A 25,918-nucleotide genomic window follows, 5' to 3' on the forward strand; every position below is an offset into this window, starting at 1 on the left:
CCTACTGAGCAGAGCACGCTGAACTATTGAACTATTGATCAAATAGAATTTAAATCTTATTACTTGTCATCAGATGAAACTGAATGAAGTTGATTTATGGCTCTGTCTCTTAGAGATTGTTGATCTAAAACCTCAAAACTTGAGTCTAATTATTAATATTTACTGAGCTCATCTCATGAAGAACAAACAAGGTGGAGGACATCACCTGGTCACCTGGACTCTGCAGCTCAGCTCTGAGTTCACCTGCTTCTTTTCATTTCAACAATCTGACTGTGATAAACCAGCGGACCGAGTCAATCAGACAGCAGAGGAGATGTGTTGGCAGTTTCATTTCTTTACACAGAGCATCAGACATCAGCATTAAACAACAGCATCCATAACTCCTACAGGAGATGATGATGCTTTCCTGTCAGGGATTCTTCAATGTTTTAATAAATATTTCTGATCCAAGATCAGTCCAAGCTCTCAGTGTATCTGAACATTTTTCATCTTTTCTTCTTCACATCACAACAAACTTCATGAGTCATCTTTTCACAATAAAACACAATGCAGGCACTCTACTGAGGGGAAACTTTTATTTTGAAAGAATCATTAAAATTAGTGTTTCAATAAACATATCACTTCAGAGTGTGTGTTTGTGTGTTTGGGTGTAAAACATCAATAAATCACATGTCTAATATAACAATGAAAGGCCCTATTTAAACATTTGAAACAGTTTAGAGTCGCTGATCAGATGATGATCCAACTGACTGACAATAAAAGTCTGAATGAAACAGTTAAATTTAAATGTGTAATGTTATTTTATAGCGATAGTCGCTGATGATGACATTCGTCTCTTTGACTCAGAGTTTAATGAACTCTGCTGCAGTTAACCGTCTGAGACTGTAAAAGTTAATGAAGGTTCACTGGTTCACAAACTCCAGGATTATTCGCTGTTTACAGAAAGTTAAAGATGGAGGGAGGAGCTCGTACCAAAGTTCACTTTAGAGATTTCATCAAAGTTTTCCAAGGAGGACAAAAACAAATTGAAATAAATAAATAAGTTAAAGATTGAAATGTTGAATGTTGAAATGTTTGTAGGCAGGAATAAAAACAGCTCACATTAAAGACTCATCTTCATGTTTCAGTCGTTACAGATTGAAAACGTAAAATTCACTATGATAGAAAAATAAAACAGACTGATTCACGCCTCAGATTAAAGCAGGCTGAACTACAACTCCAACAAAGCCCCGCTGTAAGTACCAGCCAACCAGAGACCTGCAGACTCTGTCACCAGGCAGAAGTCACAGGTGGGCTTTGAGGATTTGTCTGAAACCTTTGATTCACTTTAATTTAAAATAATTCCAGCAGCTGAGGCTCATGGGTAATGTAGGATTTAGATTGTTTCGCACAGAAAAAATACAAACTACTATTCTCAAAGAAAAAGTGTAAAAGTATCCAAAAGTGATTTTCCTTCACTAACATCTGATCTAAGATTTGTGATCAAACATTTAATAAAATAGCAGAAGAACGTGTGGTCCCAAATATCTCCTCACTACAAACACACTTTACCTGTCAGTCTGCTGGATAAGAAGCTCCTACACAAACTACACAAACCACAGCGTTACACATTAATCTGTAATCTGAGATTATAATCAGCCTGATACAGACTGATGAGGATTTATCTTTATATGTTTCAGAAAACAGGATGAAGAGTATCTCATCATCATCATCACGAAATAAAGCTCCTGTTGTTGAGTTGGAAATCATGAGATCCTCAACAGATGATCACATGACAACGACCTCAGACACAGTTAACAGCATGTCATTAATATGAAGACAGCGTTTATATTCTATCTAAATAAAGACCATGAAGCACAGAGCCTCATGTTTATAAACCTTCAGTCTGGCATGAAATCAATGAACCATCTTTGTTCTCAGAAAGCGCTGCTCGGCTCTAATCAGAGACAATCTGAACCAGAGCAGTGCAATCAGAGGACACACTTAGCAGGCTACTCTAACATGAGCTAATCAGAGAGGCTACAGTGTGCAGGCTAAGCTAATATAAACTTATCAGAGAGGCTAGAGCTGAACACTGAGCTCAACAGTAAGCAGGCTACCCTAATATGAGCTAATCAGAGAGGCTACAGTTAGCAGGCTTAGCTAACATTAGCTAATCAGAAAGGCTACGGTTAGCAGGCTATGCTAAATTTAGCTAATTAGAGTGACTACAGTGAGCAGACAATGCTTACATTAGCTAATCAGACAGGCTAGGGCTGAACACTGAGCTCTACAGTTAGCATGCTACAATTTTTTTTTAGCTAGTACTCACTCTCTGTATGTTCTGTTTATAGATCTCAGTGAGTCTGTTTCAAATATTCTGTTTGATAAATGTCATGCTAATGTGCTTACATTTGTTTACATTTGTGAGCTGAAGGTCCTAATCCAGCAGACAGGAAGTGACACGTAGTGACAGGTGATTACTGTGCAGTGATGTCATACAGGAACAGGGAATGTAATAACCCTTTGTAATAAACTGAACTTGCTGTTTGTCTACCTGTGGGTGAACAGTGAGGGCTGTGCAGCAACTGAGCATGCTCACTAAAAATCTCTCTCCAGAAGGGGGCAGGGCTTTCACCCACCCTGTCATTGGTCTCTACTAAATGTAACCATCAATTCCCTGGGAAAGGGCTCTGTGCTCAGAACTCCACCTTGCAAGCGGGGAAGGTCTCCTCCTGCATAGCCACGGTGCTGTTGCTGCCCAGCACGGTGATTGACAGCTCCCTCTGACGATCGTGCGTCTCCTGGTACCACTCGTGCATCACCAGGGAATCAAACGTTGGGATCAGCGTCACCTGGTGGGGGTTGGGGAAACAGATCAATCAGAGCCCAGATCATTAGATGACAGTTCAAGCAAACATGGCGAAGAATTTTACAAACCTGGACATCGGGCCAGCTGGTCTTCCCATCCAGCAAAGCAGCCAGGAGCGTCCTCATGGCGTCATCCTTCATGTGGTCATCTCCACTCACAATATAATGAGATGAGCGGAGACGTCTGAAGAAGTCCAGGTCCACTGAGGAGGACGCACACCCTGACGGGAGGTAGGCAAGGTCCACATAGATCGCAGAACCCACAGAACCTGTAGAACCTGCAGAGCCTGCAGCTCTGGATCCTGAGGAGACAGAGAACTGAGATTAGAACAATTCAGATAAACCTGAAGATGCACAAATAAAATACAAACAACAGAAAGAGAAGAAACAACTTGCTGCAGCTGTAATATGGTCCTAACAGTTAGGACTGTGCTTCTGGAGCAGATATTCAGATCATCATAAACTCCCTCTGCTGTCTGACTGTCTGTTTACAGTCCATCTGAGTCCGACCTGGTCTGAGTCTGCCCTGGTCTGAGACTGACTCGATCTGAGACTGACCTAGTCTGAGTCTGCCCAGATCTGAGTCTGCCCTGGTCTGCATCTGCTCTGATTTGAGACTGCCCTGGTCTGCATCTGCTCTGATTTGAGACTGCCCTGGCCTGCGTCTGCTATGATCTGAGCCTGGTCTGAGTCTGAGTCTGCCCTTATCCGAGCCTGTCCTGGTCCGAGCTTGTCCTGGTCAGACTTTGACCTAGTCTGAGCCTGCCTACCTGCAGATGAAGGTCTTGGGGCTCCGATTCGGGACCCTCCCAGTGAGTTTCTGGAAGAGGGTTTGGTGTCCAGGCTCACGCTGGTTCTCAAGGACCCAGTGGTGGTGCTGGTTTTGGACTTGCTCAGGGCCGCTGTGCTTCCGGATGTCGTCTTCTGCATTGTACTTGTCGGTTTCTTGGTCTTTGGGGCTAAACTTTTCAGGTTTCTGCTAGATCCATCAGCTTCGGTGTCTGCCATGCATGCTCCGGGCTGGGGGGGTAAGGGAGGCAGATCCTTCATGGGGGCTGGGGGCGGGTCATGTGAGGAAAGCTGCCCCACTCTGTAAGATAATTGATGTGGACTTGGATGATCGGACAGGTTAAGGCCACTGGAGTCATCATCAGAGTCTATGTCTGCTGTAATGGAAGGACAGTCCTCTGTCCCAGGGGGGACGTCAGAGTCTGTGTTAGTTGAAAGGGAGTTGCTGACTGATGTGGGTGGAGTCTCTTGGCTATAGGCTGAGGGGCAGTCGCTGCTGCTTTGGTCCTGTGATTGGTTGTTGTTGTCAGAAAGGTCTGGAGAGGTACCAGAAGTGGGGCATGAACTGACATTCTGGTTCTCTGAAGTCTTTGGGTGCAGGAACTCACACGGGGACACCAAACAGAGATCCACATCATGGGGAACATCTGATATCAGCTCAGACAGCGTGTGGATGTGTTCCTCTGATCCATCTCCACAGCACCCGTTATGGTTTGATCTCAGAGGTAAGGTTATCCCGGTATTCGAGTCCGAGTCACTAACATGTCCATTAGAGTGGATTCCCAGCGGTCCTTTGGGTGACGCCACTTGTTCTAAAGAAACCGAAAGAGATTCATCCACCTCTGTGGACTGAGGAGAGCCAATTTCAGCGGGCATGGAGGTTAAGGTGGAGGAAGAGTCTTTGAAAGGACTGAGCATCAAAAGACTGGACTGTTTGTCCTGAGAAGACATGGAGTTTTCCAGACCTTCTCTTATGGAGCCAAATTCTGAAGTCCTACAAGAACTTCCTTGATTGTACTCCTCACAGCCCAGACCAGATCCTCTCTCCCCAAGGCTGTCCTCTAAACTCTGACCGTCCTCTTCAGGGGACTGTTCTGGAGGAGAGACTAGCTCCAGAGTTTTTTCCTCTGAGCTCATGCAGACGTCATCCTGCCCATTCTTCAAGGAGTCGTGGACTGGCTGGTACACAGTTGGAGAAAGGTCAAAGTTTGCGCTGAAATGGTCCTTGGCCTGGTCCAACTCCAAACTGCGAAACTTCTCTGGGCTCTCGACCTTGGCGGGCTGGTTCCCCTTGACTTTACCTCCATCAGAATTCCTGAGTGCTGGGACCTCTGAGTTTTGGCCGCTGTTCCCGTTCTGGTCTTCCAATCGAAGTCTTTCAAATTCAGCCGTCATGTCCTTGGATGTGGACACCTTAGAGCTGTCCTTCAGATTCTCCTGCTCCGTTGAACCTGGTTTCCCTTTGGTCCCTTTGCTCACAGTGTCTTTTTTTGGCAGAGTACCATCTTTCTTCAGAGTCCCAATCTTACCTTTTTTTAGTTCTGTGCTTGTTGTTGATGCTCCACTTGTGGTTTTCTTCATTTCTTTCACAGCTGGTTTTGTCATCTTCTTGTCCTCTGGCTTGACATCCTTCTTGCTGTCTTTTTTTGGCTCAGGTTTGACTTCTTTCTTTGGTTTCGCACTTACAGTTTCCTTCTTAATGGCTTCTTTCTTCTTCTCTGCACCCTCTTCTCTCTTTACCACAGTAAGAGGAGCCTTCCTCTCCTCCCTCTTCACGTCCTTTCTCTCTTCTTTTGACACTTCTTTCTTTGGAACAAGCTTTTCAGCAGGTTTCTGTAGCTTTGATTTAGCATCTGACTCTTTCATTTTGGGCTTTTCCTCCACATCCTTTTTCTCTTTTGGTGAAGTCTCACCTGCTACCTTTGGCTTCATTTTCACCTCCTGTTTTTTGACGTCTACTCGTCCAATCTTATCTTTCTGAAAGGCACTGCTGGCTCTGACTTCCTTGGACTGAGACTTAAGGCTTTCTCGACTCTCTGCTCTTTTTGGTTGTTTCTCGGTTTTTGCCGTCTCCAAGTCTCTCAAACACACAAATGGATGTTTGAGGAAACCCAGATGTTTGAGTTTTTCTAGTCCATCAAGAATTTTGTTCTGTGGAGTGCATCCTGGGAAGAGGACTCTGATGATCTTGTCCTGAGGACTGGATGGATGCCAGACCAGCAGTGCACAAATGGACACAAGGCACGGCAGCGGGAGATCAGAGCCCTTTACATGGGATCCATTGTTTGGCCAAGTCTGCATCAAAGCTTCCAGGTTTTTGCTGCCAGTGACCGGATTCAATGTGTACAGCTCCAGGCGGCCCACTCCCATTTTCTGAAAAAGGATAACTGGTTCTATAGTGGGTCCATTAGACCGGCTCAGAGGTTCAGGTTTGATTTCCAGTCTATGTAAGTGCTCCATAGTGAGCGCTGCTTGGTCACAGCTCCGCAGCATGCCTGGGTCTGCCTGAATGGATCTCAACCTGTCGGGAGCATTCAGAAAGACCACCCCAATCTCAGGGGAGATTAGGTTCTTCATCCAGTCCTCCTCAGACTGAGGTCCAGCTGATTCCTCTTGCTGCTCGGCGACTTTCCTCATCAGCAGACTGTTCACCCCGGGCAGATTGTCCACCCCGATGTGAGTCAGGAGTACCGAGTCAATCCTGTCCAGGTGTCTAACCAGTTTCCAGAAACAGGAGCGAGGATCGGAGCCCCCATTCACCAGGACGTTAAAACCGTTTACAGCAAAAAAGGCGGAATCGCCATGCCCTCCAGGAAAGATGTAGCAGCAGGGCCGAGACAGTTTCAGGAACCCGACCGTGCTTGGGGGCTCCAGGAGCTCAAATGGTGACTCAGGCTCCAGAGACTCTGAGAGGTACTCTGTGAACTCTTGCAGGCCCTCCATCTCTGGGAGGATGGGGGGCGGGTTGACCTGGATGTTGATGCAGTCTTGCAGGGGATGTTTCTCTAACGCACAATCTTTCCAAACCCCGTAGTTTGGACAGCTGACGGTGAGGCTAGCCTTCATCAACGGGTCTGCAGAGCTCAACAGCTCACCCACCTACAACAGAGAGGAACTACATCAAAGATCAGAGGGACAGTTCATTCTTGTTTTAGACATCAACTACAAATCCAGGTAGAGTTGCGATTATAGATAACTCAACATGTTTCTCTGCACAGTGAAGCACTTCATCCTGTCTGTTTTCTCATTTCTGCTAATACCTCCACTAATTCCTCTCAGCGTCAATGGACAAAATTTAAAGAAAATACAGAGTGCACAGCAAGAAGTCCCTCCCAGAGTGAAAACTCAGGGGTTTAAATCCCAATATAGAGCTTAAAGTTAAACTCCATCCAGAGCTACCACTGGTCAGTAAACTTAAGTCAAAATCTAATACCACCCACTGAAGGGAGGCACACATCCAATGGTGGATCTTGGATCAGTCCTAAGCGATAAGGCCCACAGATACTTTAATGTTTTAAATTTTTCATTCTCCAGTACACTGACTTTAATTATTGAAACGATCACTGCTGAGTCAACACACTGACCTGATTTTTGGGTCTTAACAATGAAGTCTTTAGACAAGAGACACTTTCAACATATGAAAATACTGTCCATGAAATCAGAGATGAATAAAACCCCAAATCATTATTAGCTGTGATAAGAACTGTACAAGCACAGCACAATAAACAAAAGACTACGAGAGCAGCTGTGAGAAAGAAGTGTTTGGTTGGAAATACTGGACTCTGAATTATTCTGCGAAAAGGAGTTCTGATCAACCATCAGTCTGGCTGTTTCTGATATTTACTGACAGTGTGTGAGGTAGTCTTTAATATTTTCTGACCTCTGGATCAGAGAGGATGTTGACAAGGTCAGTGAGGGAGAAGCAGCCTCTCTGTAGCACAATGTCTCCGCTCCCCTCCATGCACTGTCCTGCCAGAACCAGCAGCTTGTGACGCGACGAACCACAGAGCAGCCGCCGAACCTGAATGCAACACACATCGTCACAGGAAACACATCATCACAGGGTTTACAGAGGGCTAAAGCACAGAATGAATTTGAATATGGAAGCCAATCCTGAAGTGTCTTAATCCTGCATCCTCTCTGACGTCCTGCAGGGGGCGACTCCTCTGGTTGTAAATAAGTCTGACTGTATATCAGTCTGTTAGAAAATGGTCCTCTGTCTCAGCTGATTTATTCCCTCAGTTAACATTTTCCTGATGAGTTTATGGACTCAACCTCTAGTTTCAAGTCTTCTTCAACACAGCATGATGTTAATTTTGTGAATGATGGACCCATTTAGAGTCAGAGACTAGGAATCAGAGGAGGAGTCAGACAGACAGAGGACACCTGTGATTGACCTGTGGTTACCAAGTTTCCTTTGTCAGTAAGTGCTTTTTGTTGAAACCAGTTTGCTCCCAACTCCTCCCCCTTGTCCAAATATGGTCACTTTTAGCTCCCAAAAGCCAACATGAGGGTCAGAAAGTAAGAGCTTTAAAATCACTGTTAACAAACTAATGGGCATTGTTGACCGTGCCCACTGACCACACCCACCTCTCATACGCTGACTATAGGCAGTTTTCTGTTTACAGATAACTGACCAACAGACAGTTCATATGAGGACACACACACAAACAGATACAAACACATGATGTAAACCAGCTGAAGAATCTGAATCAGTTCCACAGATTGAATCTGAGACGCTCTGATCAGAGGATGTTTGTCTGCATTTCTGGTCTGGAATGACATCCTTGTCTCACCTCGGAGCAGAGCAGGTCATGAGCTGGATTCACGACAACCTGCGTGTCCAACACGTCTCCACGATGCTGCAGAGTCCTCTGACCTGCAGGGGGCGACACAGGAACATTGGTCAGTCATTCACAGTGGCAGACAGACATGAGGCTGACGGTTGTTGGTTCCCTTGTTTGTCTATACACTTCACAGGTAAACACTCTGCTCCACACCTGTTGGACAGCTTCACATCTCATCACTGTCATGTACTTCCTGTTCAGAGGAAGACGGAGGTCTGCACAGGTACTGACTAAACAATGGAACAAATAGTTACCATGACAACGGCTGCAATTAGGTGATGACATCACGGACGATAATATGGTTAAGCGTCCTGATTGGCCAAACAGTTCCTCAAAGAGTGAGTGTGTGTGAGTGTGAGTGTGAGTGTGTGTGTGTGTGTGTGTGTGTGTGTGTGTGTGTAGGCTGTTCAGCAGACTCTCAGCTGACTGTGTTCATGTGTTCGACTGAGACTGAGAACACACATATTTCACCACTTGGTCTCTAGGTCATGTGATCATGGTACATATGGTGGTATGGTGTAGGGTACACCTGAGGATCTGAGAGGATGTGTCTACGCTCACCTGGGACATCCTCTGACTGGAAGGCTGAGTGTCTCGACACGAAGAGCTTCAGCTGCTGGTCCAGAACAGAGACCTGCAGGTCTACAGGCCAGCACCGCACACCTGAAAAAGAAAAAAAAAACAGACACAGACACGTTGTCTGAATGTGTGCAAGACTGATGGGTTAGACTATTTGTGAGAGCAGCTAACAGAACACGCCGTGTTTCCCCTCACACAAACAAATTTCCTATAATTTCAACATTTATTAATCTATCTGAGATCGTCGTCCCTGATCAATTATTTAGACCATCTCTCATCGCTCTCTGCTCCTTCAGTCGAGTGCTCTGCAGGTGATCAGAAACAGGGAGAGGTCTTTCAGTCCCTCCTGTTAATGACAGACAAAAGCAGGGCAAGACATCCAGCTGTGAGTAAAGACAGGAGTACTATCAGTGTGTGTGCATGTGTGCAACTCAAGGTTGATAGCATGATGTTCATTTAGTAAATGATGGTCCCCTTTAGAGTCCCAGAGAGCAAAAAGCAGGGAAGCAGTCAGACAGGGGACACCTGGGTGTCAAACTCTTTCGTACTGTGGAGCCTTCAGGGAGTGAGACCTTCCGCCATGTCTCCTCCTATCTCTATCACATGACCTGTTTCCTCCTCCACAAACAGGAAGCTACAGATATTCAGAAACACCTCTTCCTCTTTGTATCAGCAGGCAAAAAAAACATACACACACACACGGAAACGGACTGATAACAGGCTGTAAACACTGAGATAAAGTCTGCTCCTATATGCACAGCTCTTACACCATGCTCAGGGCAGTCTGTGTGCGAACAGTCACAGTGAGATCATTGTGAACAGTTAGTTCAGAGCCTCAGAGCGTCAGTCCTCTGACTGTCTCTGTCCCAGCGACCTGGGGGACACATCAGCACTTACAGTTATATATAATCTCTGGCTGATGCAGGGTGACTGTGTCTCTGAAGCTCTCTGTTTGCAGCTTGGTCTGCAGGCTGTGGTCTGGACCTGCAGAGCCTGATCACTCCTCCTCTTATTAAAGGGGACATATCACGCTTTTTTCATCAATATATATTGGTCTAAGAGGTCCCCAAAACATGTCTTTAAAGTTTATGCTCAAAAAAACACTTTAAAATCAGATTTTGGCATGCCTAAAGAACCCTCTTCTTCAGCAGTCCTCAGAACAGTCTGTTTTCCCTCTGACCACGCCCCCTTAGGAATTGGATGTGGCCTCAGCTCTCCGGCACGTTGATCTAATGTTTACATGTTGGCTGAATATACACGGCTGCTCAGAGATCACGTTACTTCAACCCTCTGAATCTGATCCTGACGGAGAGGCGCCTGTAGCAGGACCTTTCTGAAGCATTGGTCACAGATTTAGTGTTCTTGTTGTTTTATTTGTCAGAATGTCGACGTGTGTCTTGGTACACAGCTACAAACATGTAGCTATGTGGCTATGCTAACTAGCGCTAGCACTTATCCATGAAAAATAAAAATCATCCCCTAGATCTTCAAATCTGCAGACGTGGGGAGTAAAACCGACCTCTGCCAGAAAGGCAGCAGGACCTTTCTTAACGATTGGTCACAGATTTAGTGTTTCTTGTTTTATTTGTCAGTATGTCGACGTGTGTCTTGGTACACAGCTACAGCTTAAGCTACGACTTGTAGCTATGTAGCTATGCTAACTAGCGCTAGCACTTTTCCATGACAAATAAAAATCCACTAGATCTTCAAATCTGCAGACGTGGGGAGTAAAACCGACCTCTGTGTTTATTAAGACAGCCATCAACTAGCATGCCTCCCTCCTAAGCTCCTTGTTAGCACACATGTGTGCAGGGAATAAAAAACAAAGGAGGAGTTGTATTTTATACAGTCTATGGGCTGAACAAGCTCCGAGCTCTGACTCTGTTACAGACCGGATATTGTTGTGACGTAACAAACACACGGAAGTCTGAAACGGCTCGTTTCACACACATTTACAGAAAGTGGAGAAATCAGAACAGGGGCAGAATGGATTTTTTTCATTCTCGGGGGGTTTGTAGACATGCCAGGGACACATATTTCAGGTAGAGAACCATTAAAAAGTCGATTTTGCATGATATGTCACCTTTAAGGCCTGAACTCGTCTTTCTTTGATCATACAATAAAAGCACTTTCAGTGTTTACTGTGAGGTCACTTCCTATGTGGGGGGAGGACTTCTGCTCCTCTCTGAGAAACGTTCACTTCCCTGCTGAAACCTCTACATATGTTCAGGGTGAGCTGAGGTGTGAACACAGCAGGTGAAAGTCAGGTAAATTCACTGAGTTTATATCACGTGACCAGTGTCTGTCTGCAGTGATGAAGCTGCTTCATACTCTTTTCTCCTCCCAGCATGTTCCACTCCTCTCATTCACTGGTATTGTGAATACGTCCTCTGCTTCATTGGCATCTTAGAGACCTTATAAACATCCCCCCTCTCTATCTGACAGTGAGGACTTCCTGCTGTGAGGGACAGAGGCAGACTGTCCTGGAGCTTTCAGGAGTGCATCTGTGAGAGGACTCCAGAGTGTGTTCACAGATTCATTCATCAGCTGCTGTTTATGTCATTGACCCTCAGCAGGATCACAGCCAACGTTCATTAATCTGATTATCAAAATAAAGCTGCTCACTCATTACATAATTATAAAGAGAAGTAGTGTTGACACTGTCTCTGAGGATCACTGCCACATTCATCAAATTAAACTCATTAACTAAGGTGAGGTAACAGGATTATGAAGCTGCTCTCTCACTTCAACCTACTTTTACAAGAAAAGAAAATAACTGTACAATTTACAAAAATATACAACATCCGGTGGATGGGATTTTCAAAATAAAGGCATACCCACAAACAACAACAATGCAGCTGCTCCTTACAGTGATCAATACTGATGAATGTTTAAAAGTTATAATGTTCAAGGGTGACACTAAGATGAGTTAAAACTCACATCTTTATCTCATGTCAGTGACGTGTCTGTGTTTGAATCTTGTGACAGCAGAGAGCGTCATGTGTTAACCACGGTGTGAAAATCTTATTAACCCAAAATAACCAACAGCTGAAACACTCCTCTTCACACTGACAGTGACTTTACGCCTGATTTCCTGAGAGAGCTTCACAGTCTTTGTCCGGTGTCTCTAAGAGGATGTCCGGACCGTCTGCTGTGAAAGCACCTCTAAATTTATCCCAACACACCAAACAGCTGCTGAGCTGCAGCAGGGCTGTGTCCAGAGTGCTTTGACTGGGGCACAGACTCGTGCAGGGGCAGGACACACACACAAATCTAGAGTTTAAATTACAACAAGACAAAATGTGCTGCATAGATACAGATGAGGGCCTGTGTCCACTCACACTATTTCAGAGCACTTCTCACCAGAGCTTACTGTAACTGGGAATTCAAAGATGTCCGGCAGCACATCTACTTCCCTCAGTGGTGACCTGTTTAAAGTTACTCTGCATGCTTCAAACTCACTTTACTGTGTTCTAGGGATGTACGCAATTAATTGATTATGATAATTGATTGTTAAGACATTACTCGAAACACACATTTTTGTTTTCAATTTTCCGTCATGTGAAATGGACAACATGTGGTCTCATATTACACTCAGCTATCAGGGAGGTGTTTTAAGTTTAGAGCATGTTTCGATGTGAATCAGCTGTTAAAGGTGTTGCACACAGCGGAGACGCTCAGCCGGCGGCTGTGCGTCAGGTCTCCACTTTTTAAAGAGGATCGTTGCGCAACTGCTACCAACAACGACATGGACACAAAGGCTGATAACTTCAAACAGGACATTTCCCCACCTTTAGATACACAGCCAACAGACTGGTTAGAATTGCTAGTACGCTATGTTTGCAGAGCAGCAACATCAGAGGCGCCTGGGCTTTTCTGCCGCTGGACTGATTATGACCCGGTTGCGCTCCCGGCTGACACCTGACCAAATACACGTTTATATTTCTCAATAAGAACGAGTAAACAGAAAACTGGACACTGTGAGCCTGAAGTACTTTTTTTTTAGTATTATGAGCCTTCACATTATAAGACTATGTCCATGGGGAATATTTTTATGAGCCTGATCATTGATAATAAAGTGTTAAACATGTACCCGTATTCAATACCGTCAGTTATATGCATTTTGTTGTAGAAAATATTTGGGGAAAAAAACATATTTGGCATTGTTTTTATTGATTAATGGATAATTGATCGTTAACATTTCCAAAAATCGATCACGGAAAATGTACATCCCTACTGTGTTCACTTTGTCTTGAAAGAGTCAAAACAAACAGAAGCATCAGAGGACCTCGCCCCTAAAGCTTAAAGGCATCACAGCTCAAACAGGTGATTTGAACTTAAGTCCCTAATCTTGGTTCAGGGTTTAGGGGGGGGGGGGGCTATCAGGTACCAAGGGGGCCATGCTTCTCCCCCGGGCCGGCCCTGCAGAGGGAACTGCGCCCCGTTAAAATGAGTGTTTTATAGTGGCCTTACATTACCAATAGAAACAAGAGTTTTATACAAACATCCCGAGCTGTCAGAAATGTGTATCCCAACAGAGACATCTCCCTGTGTGTCTGAGTTATTCTCTAAAGTAATGAGGAAGCTCAGTTAGCTCGCTGCCTCCCATGTTTCAGAGTTAGCCTACTAAGTTTTTAACACCAGGAGAGAATAACGCGAAACTTTAAAGGTTCACATTCTACCGACAGGTGAAAACAACCCTCAGACATTAGATGTGCGTGGTAATATTACATAAGAACAGATAATATTTAAGGGTAACATATGTGGACACAACAGCAGCAGTGACGACGACAGTTCAGGGCTTTTAATGTGAAAGGTTCCGCTGACTTCCCGCCCTGCAGCTCGGTTCTTGTGTCTCGGGTGCAGGTTAACTTTACTGAAACTCACCTGAGTCTATCTGTCGCAGGAGCCGCTCCAGCAGGCCGGCGGGCCGCGACACTCCGACCACCACCAACACTGAATAATCCACCGCAGGCTGCAGGGAGCCAGGAGGAGAGGGACCGGGACCGCCGCCCCGCTCCGTTGCTGCCGCCGCCATCATGGTTTGGACAAGTCCACTGGTGATGTCATCCGCACACAAAAACCGAGTCCGCCCTGAGTCCGCCCTGTTGTCACCAGAGGCGGGACATGTTCTTAGCTGGCATACGAGGACACCAACCAAATAGGAGAGTCGAGGAACAGGGAGAGATGATGTGCCTAATCAGAGGAGAGGGGCGTTCAAGGGCTGCTCAGGAGAATTCAGTGCTAGTATCATGAAGAGGTTGAAATTTGATAACCCAGTGATTATCAAATAGGGATACGTGTAACCCTAGGGGTACGTGGGAGTACTGCAAAGGGTACGTGACAAATGTAGAAAAAAAAAAGCTGCATCACAACAAATTAAAAAAAAATCTGATTAAACACAACTTTATCAACAGCATTTCATTTTTATTTCAATGCAACATCAAATAGGGCATTATTTCCAAATTGAGCATATTCATTCATTAAATATATTATTTGGAAAACCGCCAATTGTTCAGTGAGTGACATTTGCATGCTAATAAAAGCATGGCCAGGAGGATAACGGTGGACAGGTGGTTGAAATGCTTCTTGTTTGACAGAAATAAATTGGTGTGCTCCTCGGGCCATCAAAGGTACTAGCTGCCTCAATCTTTAAATATTTCTGAAAAATATTGCTCTACAAATGCATAGAATTTGTGTCATCTTTCATTTCAATGTTATTATGACACTGTAAAACCACATGCATACATTTATTCATGTTATTTTCTCATATCATTTCCTGAAATTTTTTCTTGGCCATACAAGGGAGTACTTGGCTGAATTTGTTTTTGAAAGGGGGTGCACAAGCCAAAAAAGTATGAGAACCCCTGTGGTAACCTTTCATAAATGTGAAGACGTTACATGGAGGTTGACTGTAAATGATTCCCTTTATCTGCTTAACATTAATAGAGACAAAGAGTACAGTCAACACATGCTCTATTTGTAAAGTGTACTAAGATAACATGGTGAATTACATAATCATTGATTGATTAGGATTGACTGATACAGATTCATTTTTTAATTTGTTTACCAATGTATCTTATGTATTTATTTAGATGAACTGACAGTCTGACATAGATAGATAGATAGATAGATAGATAGATAGATAGATAGATAGATAGATAGATAGATAGATAGATAGATAGATAGATAGAAATCAGCAGTGACTATGCAGAGACTATCCTCAATGAATCATTGATGTCAGAGCTCTGCCTCTGTTGTGTGGATACATTTTGGTTTTATTATTTTAGTAGCAGTTAAATGACAAACTAAATGTTAGACAATTTGTCCACACATGAACTTTAGACTATAGGTTGTAAATAACGCTTTATGGGAGGTACATAGAGATAAGCAGAAATACAAAGAAGTAATATACACTTAGCTGTAACAACATTTTAAATAGAAATGTTGATCTATACAACCAAAATTTGTTTAGAAAAATCTACACCAAAAGGCTGAAACCATGGCTGAAACCCATATTTTGGGTTCTTTACATTTTTATCAAGCCTACTAAAACTATCTCAAAACGTGTGTTTGTTTAGGAAACACAATGCCATTAATGATTTATACGTGGGTGAATACATAATTCTGAAAGTTAAAAACATACAATGTGGGGTGCTGGTGGCCTAGCGGTCTAAGCGCCCCACATATAGAGGCTATAGTCCTGGTCGCAGGGGTTGCCGGTTCGATTCCCGGCTGGTCGACCATTTCCTGCATGTCTTCCCCCGCTCTCTGCTCCCCACATTTCCTGTCTTTCTTCACTATCCTATCAAATAAAGGCAAAAAGCCCCAAAAATATAACTTTAAAAAAAAAAAAAAAAAAACATACAATGTACTCCTGAAAATACAGAGGTAGGAACATTAAACACATCAAATCTGAATGAATACTGTCTTCAGTAGTGATGGAGATATAAAAAATAAAAATAAAAAAACATTTTTAACAGTGACATATGAACCTGTTCTGAAGGTAAATATTCTGCATTAATGGTGACTCCATTGAAGGTCGACACCCTTTTGTAAAAACTGTTTCGCATGATTTTTCCTACAGCTCAGTGGGTACTTGAACGCAGCACGGTCGGTCAGCTGCCTGCGTGTTTTCCAACATGGCAGCCCCCTTGCCCGGCAGATGTGGCTTCTTCTTGGAGAAAAAGAAACGTTTCTGCAAAATGATTGTGGGGAGCGGGAAAGTGTTCTGTGGAGAGCACGCGACCATGGTGAGTTCACGGACACGTGGTGCATTCACGGCCACATCGTAGCACGTTAATAGGAAACAGGAAGGGTAATAACTGAGGTCTGCTGAGCCCTGGAATCTTCATTTAAACTTTATTAGTTCCTCAACATGGAGACAGAAACAGGACTGAACAGTTTATCATTGTGAGTGTGATTAAAGCTCTTTGTTTACTAACATGCTACACCTCTTACCTGAGCTGATGCAGACAGACTCACCTGTAGGACACACTGGTGGTTTTAAGTGATTTAAATAGGTGAAGCTGGTTTGATGAAGAGGGTTCTTTAATTTGTACTTCATGAACCCCAACACCTGTTAACAGCTTCCTGTTTCTTTTCTTTAGGAGGGAGGGGTCAGCAGGAGGAGGATCGTGTGTCCTCTGGATCCCAAACAGTGAGTTTGCAATAATCAATAACTTTATTCATCTGAGGTTTGAAGGTTTTTATTATAACCTCAGTTTGTGTGTGTGTGTGTGTGTGTGTGTGTTTCAGCACTGTGGATGAAGACAAACTGGACAAACATCTGAAGAAGTGTAACTCCAGAGAGAAACCCAAACCTGTAAGGGTTACTGAACATCCTGTGCTCCTCTCTGCGCTGCATTCACTGACCCTCACTGTACTCATCTTAGTGCTGCATTAACTGACCATCACTGTGCTCCTTTCTGTGTTGCATTCTCTGACCCTCACTGTGCTCCTCTGTTTGCTGAGTTCTCTCTTTGCTCTGATGATGTTCCGCAGGTGTTTTATGTGGAGAATATAAATGCTGGATCCACTGACGGAGACGAGATGCTCGCACAGGTAACACGCACACAGGCACACACACATTCAATAATTCTGTCAATAAGCTCATTATTTGAAATTGGCATCTGTGTTTGTGTGTGATAGGTGAGCCTGTGCAAGCTCAGCCACTCTCAGCTGGAGTCTCTCGTAGACAAACTTAAAGAAGGGGTCAAAGGTCAGATTTATGTTTTTGTTACCTTTAGCTGTAATCACCTGAAACACCTCTGATCAATAAACCCATACTATGATGATGACTGCACAGAATGTAAACATTTTTAAAAGCAAACTCAAGACCTACCTTTTTAGTCTCGCTTTTAACTGAGTTTCATATATCTTATATTATGTGAGTTTATTTATTGACTTTATTTATTTAGTTTACATTGTAGTGTGTTTTAATGCCTCACAAACTGTCTTATTTTAATAATTAAATTCTAATTTTAAATATTTGTATTTAAATAGTTTGTTATTTATTTATTTAACTTTGATCTTACCCTAGTTGATTTTTATTGATTATATCTTAGTGTTTTATTATCTTATTTATTACCTCCATTCTGTTCGTCTTAGTTTTTTATGATGGTGATAGTGATGATGGTAATGATGATGATGATGATGTTTTAGGTCTGCAGTGTGAAGTAGAGGACAGCGTTCTGTCTCATCCAGTTGTCCAGGAGGAACTCAACAACCCAAAGAATGGAGACTCCGCCCACAAACACCTGAAGCAGCAGGTACACAGCTGAACACAGCAGCTCTGTGCTGCAAGGCAGGACGGGAGGTTAGTGAGGTAACAGCAGGGTTAACTCTGGTCCTCTGTTCTGTTAGGCTTAGGTGAAATTTAGCTCTTCTGAAGTTAATCTGTTGGACTGAGGCCTCAGGTCATGTGACTTCTATAAACAGTGTCCCACTCTGTGATGACTCTTGAGGTGACACACCTTTGTAAGCTGCATCCTCTGAGGAGGTGGAGCCTTCAGTTTTGTTCCTGTCTCATCCGTCAGATGTGTTCAGTCCTCTATTCTAGGTCACCTGGAGGAGCAGGGACTGCTGGGAAGGGGGCAGTGCTTCATAGAGTTTGGAGCAGGTCGAGGGAAACTTTCTCACTGGATCCATGAAGCCCTGAAGACTCCTGACCATCTGAAGACTCAGGAAGAACTGCAGATGCTGCTGGTGGAGCGCTGCAGCACTCGTTTCAAGGCAAGAAAACCCTCAATCTACGAGTCCTAAACCATACTTAACCTTCTGGTCATGATATAGTAAAGTTAAATTTTCTTGAAAATGTTACTTTTCCCTTAGCTCTATCTCACAGTCCTCTGTATGACAGGTACTTTTAAGACCAGTAGGGGGTGACAAACTTCAGTTTAACCTAGAGAGAACTTCAGACTTTAAATCTGTGAACAGCAGCCCTGGTAGAATTATAGTTTTTTACTGGACAAATTTATCAGGATAATCTTGTCTGATCTGGTCCAGGTGGACGGGAAAAATCAGGATTCTGGAGTCCAGTTTGAGCGGCTACAGGTGGACATTCAGCACCTGGACTTAAGTAAGACCTACTCAAATGGTGTCTGCTGGTTCTGAATCTGGTTCTGGTTTGACTATGTGGATGTTCGCAGGTAAGGTTCAGATGCTAAGACTGAAGAAATTGCCGCTGGTTGGAGTCGGGAAACACCTGTGTGGAGCAGCGACGGGTAAGAGATGACTTCTCTGAATAACATAACATCAGAGTTCCTGAGTCATCAATCAGCACAGTCAGTCTGTGTATTCTAACACATTTCATTTCCCAGAACTTGAACCATCAGCTGACTCAGTATAACAACACAAACCCAGAAATCAGTTTTATGGTCCTGGTTTTGGTGTCCGTTTCAGATCTGGCTCTGCGCTGCTTATTGGGAACTTCATGTCTAAGAGAGGAGACTGAACCGCCCCCCAAACGCCTCAAAACCTCACAACCAGCTGATTCAGAATGGGATTCAACAGCAGGACCAGATCCTGGTCCTAGTCCTGGTCCTGGTCCAGTGCTGGGCCTGGTGGTGGCTCTCTGCTGCCACCATCGGTGCGAGTGGCGTCACTATGTGGGTCAGCAGTTCTTCTTGGAGCGAGGACTGGGACCTGCAGAGTTCTCTGCTTTCTGTCGGATGTCCAGCTGGGCCACATGTGGACTCAGGCCGGCCAGTCAGGAGTCTAAGTCTCAGGTTCCAAATGATGACAGAGGAGATGATGAAGAGCATGAACCAGTGGAGGAGACGGACGCTGTGAACAGGTAGATAATTGACCACTGACACATGGAAATAGAAATGGCTGTGGCTGCAGCTCACAAACAGTTTGAGACTTAAGACTACATGTCTCTGTAAATATCCTCTCATGTTTCCTTCTTGTGTTTCTCATGTATCCCCCTTGTGTTCCTCATGTATCCCTCAAGTATTGCTCATGTATCCCTCATGTATTGCTCATGTATCCCTCATGTGTTTCTCTTGTGTTTCTCATGTATCCCTCATGTATTGCTCATGTATCCCTCGTGTGTTTCTCTTGTGTTTCTCATGTATCCCTCATACTCTTTATGTGTTCCTCATGTGTTCCTGGTGTTTGGACTGTGTTCTTTATGTGTTCCTCATGTTTCCCTTGTGTCCCTCGTGTTCATTATTTGTTCCTCATTAATCCTTTCGTTTCCGTTTCTCAATTATCCCTCATGTACTCTTCATGTGTCCCTATTGGTTCCTCGTGTGTTTCTCATGTAGTCTTCATGTTTTGGTATGTTTCTCTGATATATCCCTTGTGTTATTCATGTGTTCTTCATGTGTTACTCATGTATCCCTTATCCTTTTTTCATGTGTCCCTTGTTTCTCATGTGTTTCTCATGTATCCTGATGTCTTTTTCATGTATCCCTTGTGTTCTTCTTGTGTCCCTCATATGTCCCTTGTGTGTTCCTCATGTATCCCTCATGTATCCCTCATATGTTCCTCATGTCTTTCTCATGTATCCTGATGTGTTTCTCATGTATCCCTTGTGTTCTTCTTGTGTCCCTCATATGTCCCTTGTGTGTTCCTCATGTATCCCTGATGTTTTTTCTCGTGTTTCCTGATGTGTTCCCATACATGCCTCATGTGTTTTTCATATATCCCTCATGTGTTTCTTGTGTCCCTCATGTGTTCATGTTATTTCCTCTGCAGATTTCTGTCATCTTCTGAGCGTGAGCAGATCGGGCTTCTGTGTAAGCGTCTGATTGACTGCGGCAGACTTCACTTCTTGAAGGCGAGGGGGTTCGAAGGTAAACTTTCTCAATACGTGGACACTCCAGTGACTCTGGAGAACATTCTCCTGACTGCTGTCCCCTTATCCCTGTCCTGAGGACAAACTGTCTCTGAATGATTTTTTTTATTATGAAAGAAACTCACAGGATCAAGTTGTTTGAATGTTTGTTACGTTTTTTTAATAAAGCTCCTCCCTCATGTGTTCAGTCTAGTGTTCTACATAATGCACAAACTCAAACTACAGAAAAATACAGTATGATAAGGATTTGCATGATCTGACAAGAACTTGTAAAAAGTTTTCACATTACAAACAGTGAGCACAGAGTCTTTCTAGAACTTTGGCGCCTGAGAATCTTTGTCTTCTCTGATTGTAAAACCTGATGCTGAGCTCTTAGAGAAAAGTCCAGAAGAAGAAATTTTATTCTGAAGGGTCATCGATCGGCTCTGTAACAGAAACATGACGTCAGATTATCATGTCCAGTGAAAACAAACCAATTTAATTCATTTCAATCGTTTTTTAAAGTACAAATCAAATGAAGGTTTGTTATTGTAATTATTAACAGTATTATTGTTGTAGTTTAATGTTTGAAATGGTATGATGTTAATATTATTACTTTGTTACAGTTTAAGTAACCATCTGACAGTGAAACCATCACATTGAAGAATGTACGACTTTTTCATGCTAAGGTAGGAAACAGGGTGAAGAGTTTCCAAACCTGTGGGTCTGGACCCCTCAGAGGGTCACAGCAGGATTAACTGGATTAAAGGATCACATCATTGGGTGTTTTCAGACTTTCTCTTGTGAAACAGATTACAGACGGATTTATTCCACTCTGAAATCTCTGACTAACAAACAGGTTTTATATCAGAGTTCACCTTAACTAAACTTTAAAGAGAAAAAGACCTCTCCTGAGTTGCTTTACTAATTAACAAACCATAAGAGCAGATTTATTGTACAGCACGTAGTCCAGTTTCTGGTCCTGGTTGGTCTTCAAACCAGTTCAAAGTAAGTCAGACCGTTATCTGATCGATCGGTCTATCGATACTGAAACACTGGAGGTGTGGCTGATTTTCAAGCAGGGGGCTCTCATCAAAGACTTTCCAGGTGTGTCATGGGAATTGTTGGTCTGGATTTTGTTTGCTCTTTCTGTTTCCAAAAGTGTCATTGAAGAGAGACACCAATGAAGCTGAAGTCTCAAACTAATGTCTCATTGATATCAAACACTATCACACAAACACTCAACAACAATCGTCTCAGCTGGATCATTGAGGCCCCTCTCTGCCTCCTCTGCTCTCTCTTTGTTTAGGAAGTTAAACTTGTTTTCTTGCTGCTGAGTTAATGGTACAAATCTCTTTATGAAAATATCAAAGACATTAAAATAAGGGGAAAGGGAAGCTGAAACACTTTCACACCAAACTCAGAGAACGATGAGAGCTGGTTGTCCTGCTAAGGACGCCTTTAAACAAGAGTTTTATGTCCCAGTTAAGCATGTTGGTTGATGAAGTTATGATTCTCATGCTGCATTGGAAAACATCCATGACATAAAATCTGCGTCATGCTACCTCAGAAGACACACAGTTAGACAAAGTTAAAGTGTCTCAGTGAAGACCAAACAGAATTAGAAGGTTTCATGTGAGGTCGTTGATCTCTCTGGTGATACTAACGGTTGACACAGTGCATGTTAAGCACAGCGTACGCTCTCTTCCTGGACTCCTTGATGTACATCAGCATGAACTCTCGTCCAAACATCTCTCTGTCATCTTCATCGTCGTCCTCCTCATCCTCCGTCTCAGTCCTGCTGCACGGCAGAGTCACGTCCAGAGTCAGAGGATTGTCCCGGAAATTCACAAACCTGCTCTGACAGAAACACAAAACCTGATCAGTCTGAGAGACAGTTTAATATGGACATGTTTTCACCTGGAGACATCTGAAAAAACACATCAATCAACTCTGTGGACAGATTGACTTGAGTTTGGACTTGTTTGTGGACAAACTGACCTTAGGTTGGACTTGTTTGTGGACAGACTGACTGACCAGTGTTCGGACAGACTGACCTGAGGTTGGACATGTCCTCCATCAGAGACGGGATGTCTCTCAGTCTGTTGCTGCTGAGGACCAGCGTGTCCAGGCTGGCCATCCTGCTGATGTTGTCAGGGAGTTTCTCGAGCTCATTCCTCTGCAGCCACAGAGTGTGCAGCTTCTCCATCCTGAGGACAGACATGTTTCACTGCTTATTGGCTGATGGCAGAAAGGGGGCGGGGCTCAGATGTTTTCTTCACTTACCTGTGTATGTCTTCAGGTAGGCGCTGCAGCTGGTTTCCCCCCATATCGAGCCACTCAAGTGCGGGAAGAGCGACCACACAGTCCGGCATGCAGGTGAAGTCGTTCATGGACAGGTCCAGGTGCTGCAGGTTCTTCAGGTTCTGCAGCTGGTTTCAGAGAACAGACCTCAGATCAGAACCCTCAGATTCAGGTCCATGGTAACCTGTCTGGGTTCTGTCTCGAACCTGGTGTGGGACAGTCTGATGTGGTGGACTGTACCTGGTCAGGTAGTTGGTTCAGGTCTCGGTTCATGGCCAGCTCCAATCTCTCCAGACTCTCACAGCTGCTCAGCTCTTCAGGAACAAACTGGACTCTGTTGTAGCTCAGAAGGAGCTCCCTGAGCCGAGTCAGCTTTCCTGAGACCAAAACCAGGACATAAGAGGACTCAGAAACAGACTAGACCTTTATCTCGAATCCCAAGACATGAATCCAGCAGGTTTTCATCACAGATGCTACATTTTTATCTTTATTATGATCCTAAGTTGGGAGGTACGGACCAATCTGTTTGGGGATCTCTGTGATCCCGTTACGGGATAGATCTATAACTAAAAGATTCTGGAAGCTGGAGATGAAGTGAGGGATTTTCTGTAGTCCGGTTCGGTGAATCTGCCACTCCTGGACCTGACTGAGCTGGACCAGACAGCCTGGCAGCGACTGGGGGAGGGAAAGGGGGCAGAAAAATACAGATATTACCAAAAAAAATCCCCTGACAGCAGAAAACTGTGATCCTTAAGACCATCTCACATCTCACAAATCCACCTCTGCAGTCCACTCTCTGCGGGGAGGACATTACCTTCCATTCCTCCTGTTCAATTCGGAGGATCAGACGTCCATCTTCAGTCTGCAGCTTCTGTTTCAGTCGAGCCAGAACCGCCCGGTCCTCCCAAACACCAACACTCAGCCTGAACCAGTACCACAAGAGACATTACAGACCAGACCATAAACCAAACCAGAAATCCTTCTAAACTAGGACCACTCAGGACATAAATCATGACAGACCAGACCGATCAGGGCGTGGTCTGTACCAGGACCACCTGAGACATTAGTTACCATGGCCCAGTCTTAAACAGGACCACAGATCAGAATAGGCACACGAAAAATTACAGTCTGGACCAGGACCATGGACCACAGGAAACACTGCAGGACAAATGTACCAAGACTCTGAGGACAAATGGTGTCGTCATCCGGAATGCCCCCTGAAGTCTTGATTCTGACTCAGAAACTCTGAGGAATTTCAGTAACATCAAGCTCAAAATCCAAGATGGCTGCTCCCTGCATCAACAGTAAAACAGCTGTTCTTTTGATGTTTGTCAGCAACTCATTCTCTTTTTGTATCATTAAATCAAACACACTGATAGTATTGTGCAAGCTTTTCTTGCAGTTTTGCAGTTGCTTCCACTCGTGAAATATCAGGTATTGGTTGTTGTCGCCTGGTATTTACTAATAATGCTAAGAACAGTAGCTAATGGCTCAACAACTTTCCAGCTCTGTTTTCATATCCTAACTGGAAGTAAACATTAAAATTGTATTTTAAAAGCTTTATTCCAAGTGATATGATGCACTTTTTTTAGCCAAAAAGGTTCTACATCTAACTAATCTTTCTAAAGAAACTTTTACTATGACAAACTTAAATGGAGTTAGCTAGAACAAACCTTAATTTACAAAAGCGTGTAAAAGGTTACTCGAATAGTCTATTATTTCATCAGTACTGTGATGTCATTCCCAGCTCAGATATCCGAGTTAAAAGGCAACACTCTAGAAGATATAACAGAACTGATCTAGATCCAGCTCAGACCACCGATACTTTACCTTGGGACAGTTTTGGCAACACTGGTCTGAGGGTGGTTAGTTTAGCTTTATAGAAACAGATGAAATGGCTGGCATAGCTCTGTCTTTCTATAGACACCAGCTGTGGCTATCAATACTGACCTACAGAGGAAAACATCATACTTCCTGTTGTCTTAAGTAATATAATAAGCACCCAACTGAGGAGGGTGGAGCCTTACCTGCCTGTGGCCCCGCCCCTAGCCTTCCTGCTTCTCTGATCCTCCTGCTCCTGTTCGACCTTCTTGATCCTGGTCTCCCACAGAGCCTTGATGGAGCTCACAGAGCCACACGCCACCACGCCAACCATTATGACCACTTCCTGTTAGCTAATGTCACAGCTCACAGGTGAACAGGTAGATCTTTGATCTGCAGCCTTGCCCACCATACCGCCATCCTGTTCAATCAAAAATATTTCAATGCTACTAACAACAGCGATCCAAAATTAAACCTTCAACATTAATATTTCAACATTTATAAGGAATATTAAATTATGATCACAGGTGCACAGGCATCAGTTTACCTGTAAATATTAAGAAGAGGGGAGGACAGTAAAGAATAGACAATAGACCATTCATCAGAGTAATATTGTTAGTAAAACGACTTAAATACAATCATGAATGATTGTTTGATTGATTGGCATCAATCAGATTTTTAAAAAAGGTATTAAATCAAGTCAAATGATCAAAGCACTTCATCAACTAAACTACAGCTCTTCATCAATAGAAACTACACAATATCAAAAATACTGCATGTCATCAAAAAAAACTACTGCACTTCATTAATGAAAACTACAACGTGTTCAGACCTAAAGTGTAGCCTAGTGTTTTATTTTGTCGGGTCACTTCCTGTTCTCATTTTTAGATCAGCAGATTTTTGTCTTTAGACACAGACTGCTGCTTTTAGTCTTGACACACATATACATATACATATACATACACACACACAAACACACAGACACAGGTATACCACAGTATATAGTACCGTGGTGTTCCCTCAGTGTTGTTGTAGTATCAATGTAGTATGCAGTAGAACTGTGTGGTTAGTACTTGTGTTAGTAGTGTCAGAGTTATTAGTCGTGTTAGTGTTACAGTTTGTTTTATTGTTGTCAGAAGTGTTAGTGTTGTTAGTACTGTTAATTGTGTTAGTACTGTTATAGGTATCAGTGCAGGGGTAAGTTATGTTAGTACTGTCAGTGTTCACCTTGTTCGAAAGCAGCAGTCCTCCATGCTGCGTCTCTGCAGCTGAAACCTGACCTCAGACCTTGATATCTATAGACTCGAGGTCACATGACCACTATGATGCCAAACACAGTCACATGACCACACTGACACCAAACAGTCACATGACCACACTCCAATTTGTATTTTCTCTTTGAGCTCAGATTGGAACGATCGGCTGATGTGACTTCAAATATTTA

The 25,918-nt window shown here is 43.6% G+C and overlaps 3 protein-coding genes across 4 annotated transcripts; 1 reads left to right on the plus strand and 2 right to left on the minus strand.

Annotated features, from left to right (window-relative positions):
• Nucleotides 1–558: 558 nt before the first annotated feature.
• Nucleotides 559–16,647, minus strand: map1sa (microtubule-associated protein 1Sa). Its single transcript, XM_034706923.1, has 8 exons — nt 16,551–16,647; nt 13,953–14,261; nt 9,048–9,149; nt 8,436–8,518; nt 7,520–7,660; nt 3,621–6,738; nt 2,920–3,152; nt 559–2,834 (listed from the first exon to the last, which is right to left on the minus strand). Exons 1-8 carry the CDS (start codon nt 16,630–16,632, stop codon nt 2,679–2,681), a joined length of 4,224 nt encoding a protein of 1,407 aa, XP_034562814.1. The 5' UTR covers nt 16,633–16,647; the 3' UTR covers nt 559–2,678.
• trmt13 (tRNA methyltransferase 13 homolog) lies at nt 16,176–20,557 on the plus strand. Its single transcript, XM_034706930.1, has 11 exons — nt 16,176–16,318; nt 16,676–16,725; nt 16,824–16,890; nt 17,070–17,129; nt 17,217–17,286; nt 17,730–17,836; nt 18,114–18,299; nt 18,573–18,645; nt 18,716–18,790; nt 18,969–19,362; nt 20,271–20,557. Exons 1-11 carry the CDS (start codon nt 16,208–16,210, stop codon nt 20,446–20,448), a joined length of 1,371 nt encoding a protein of 456 aa, XP_034562821.1. The 5' UTR covers nt 16,176–16,207; the 3' UTR covers nt 20,449–20,557.
• Nucleotides 20,511–25,816, minus strand: lrrc39 (leucine rich repeat containing 39). Of its 2 annotated transcripts, XM_034706978.1 has the most exons (9): nt 25,702–25,816; nt 24,681–24,895; nt 23,468–23,576; nt 23,172–23,328; nt 22,894–23,030; nt 22,636–22,781; nt 22,407–22,559; nt 22,017–22,204; nt 20,511–20,795 (listed from the first exon to the last, which is right to left on the minus strand). In XM_034706978.1, exons 2-9 carry the CDS (start codon nt 24,806–24,808, stop codon nt 20,770–20,772), a joined length of 1,044 nt encoding a protein of 347 aa, XP_034562869.1. In that variant the 5' UTR covers nt 24,809–24,895; nt 25,702–25,816; the 3' UTR covers nt 20,511–20,769. The 2 variants fall into 2 exon arrangements, with proteins under 2 accessions (XP_034562869.1, XP_034562877.1); XM_034706986.1 differs by lacking the exon at nt 20,511–20,795 and having other exon boundaries at nt 22,089–22,204; nt 22,351–22,559.
• Nucleotides 25,817–25,918: the final 102 nt, after the last annotated feature.

This window comes from Notolabrus celidotus, chromosome 2 (genome assembly GCF_009762535.1).
Source record: "Notolabrus celidotus isolate fNotCel1 chromosome 2, fNotCel1.pri, whole genome shotgun sequence".
Classification (NCBI taxonomy): Eukaryota; Metazoa; Chordata; class Actinopteri; order Labriformes; family Labridae; genus Notolabrus; species Notolabrus celidotus.

What these genes read in the sequence shown, in the direction of transcription:
- trmt13 (XM_034706930.1), top strand. Translation starts at nt 16,208, where the DNA reads ATGGCAGCCCCCTTGCCCGGCAGATGTGGCTTCTTCTTGGAGAAAAAG. An exon ending in GAGACGAGATGCTCGCACAG is followed by an intron (nt 17,130 to 17,216) that starts GTAACACGCACA and finishes TGTGTGTGATAG; the next exon opens with GTGAGCCTGTGCAAGCTCAG. An exon ending in CATTCAGCACCTGGACTTAA is followed by an intron (nt 18,646 to 18,715) that starts GTAAGACCTACT and finishes GGATGTTCGCAG; the next exon opens with GTAAGGTTCAGATGCTAAGA.
- map1sa (XM_034706923.1), bottom strand. Translation starts at nt 16,632, where the DNA reads ATGAAGTACAAATTAAAGAACCCTCTTCATCAAACCAGCTTCACCTAT. An exon ending in CCTGCGACAGATAGACTCAG is followed by an intron (nt 9,150 to 13,952) that starts GTGAGTTTCAGT and finishes TTTCTTTTTCAG; the next exon opens with GTGTGCGGTGCTGGCCTGTA. An exon ending in CCAGTCAGAGGATGTCCCAG is followed by an intron (nt 8,519 to 9,047) that starts GTGAGCGTAGAC and finishes CGCCCCCTGCAG; the next exon opens with GTCAGAGGACTCTGCAGCAT.
- lrrc39 (XM_034706978.1), bottom strand. Translation starts at nt 24,808, where the DNA reads ATGGTTGGCGTGGTGGCGTGTGGCTCTGTGAGCTCCATCAAGGCTCTG. An exon ending in TTGAACAGGAGGAATGGAAG is followed by an intron (nt 23,329 to 23,467) that starts GTAATGTCCTCC and finishes TCCCTCCCCCAG; the next exon opens with TCGCTGCCAGGCTGTCTGGT. An exon ending in CTACCTGAAGACATACACAG is followed by an intron (nt 22,560 to 22,635) that starts GTAAGTGAAGAA and finishes GTCTGTCCTCAG; the next exon opens with GATGGAGAAGCTGCACACTC.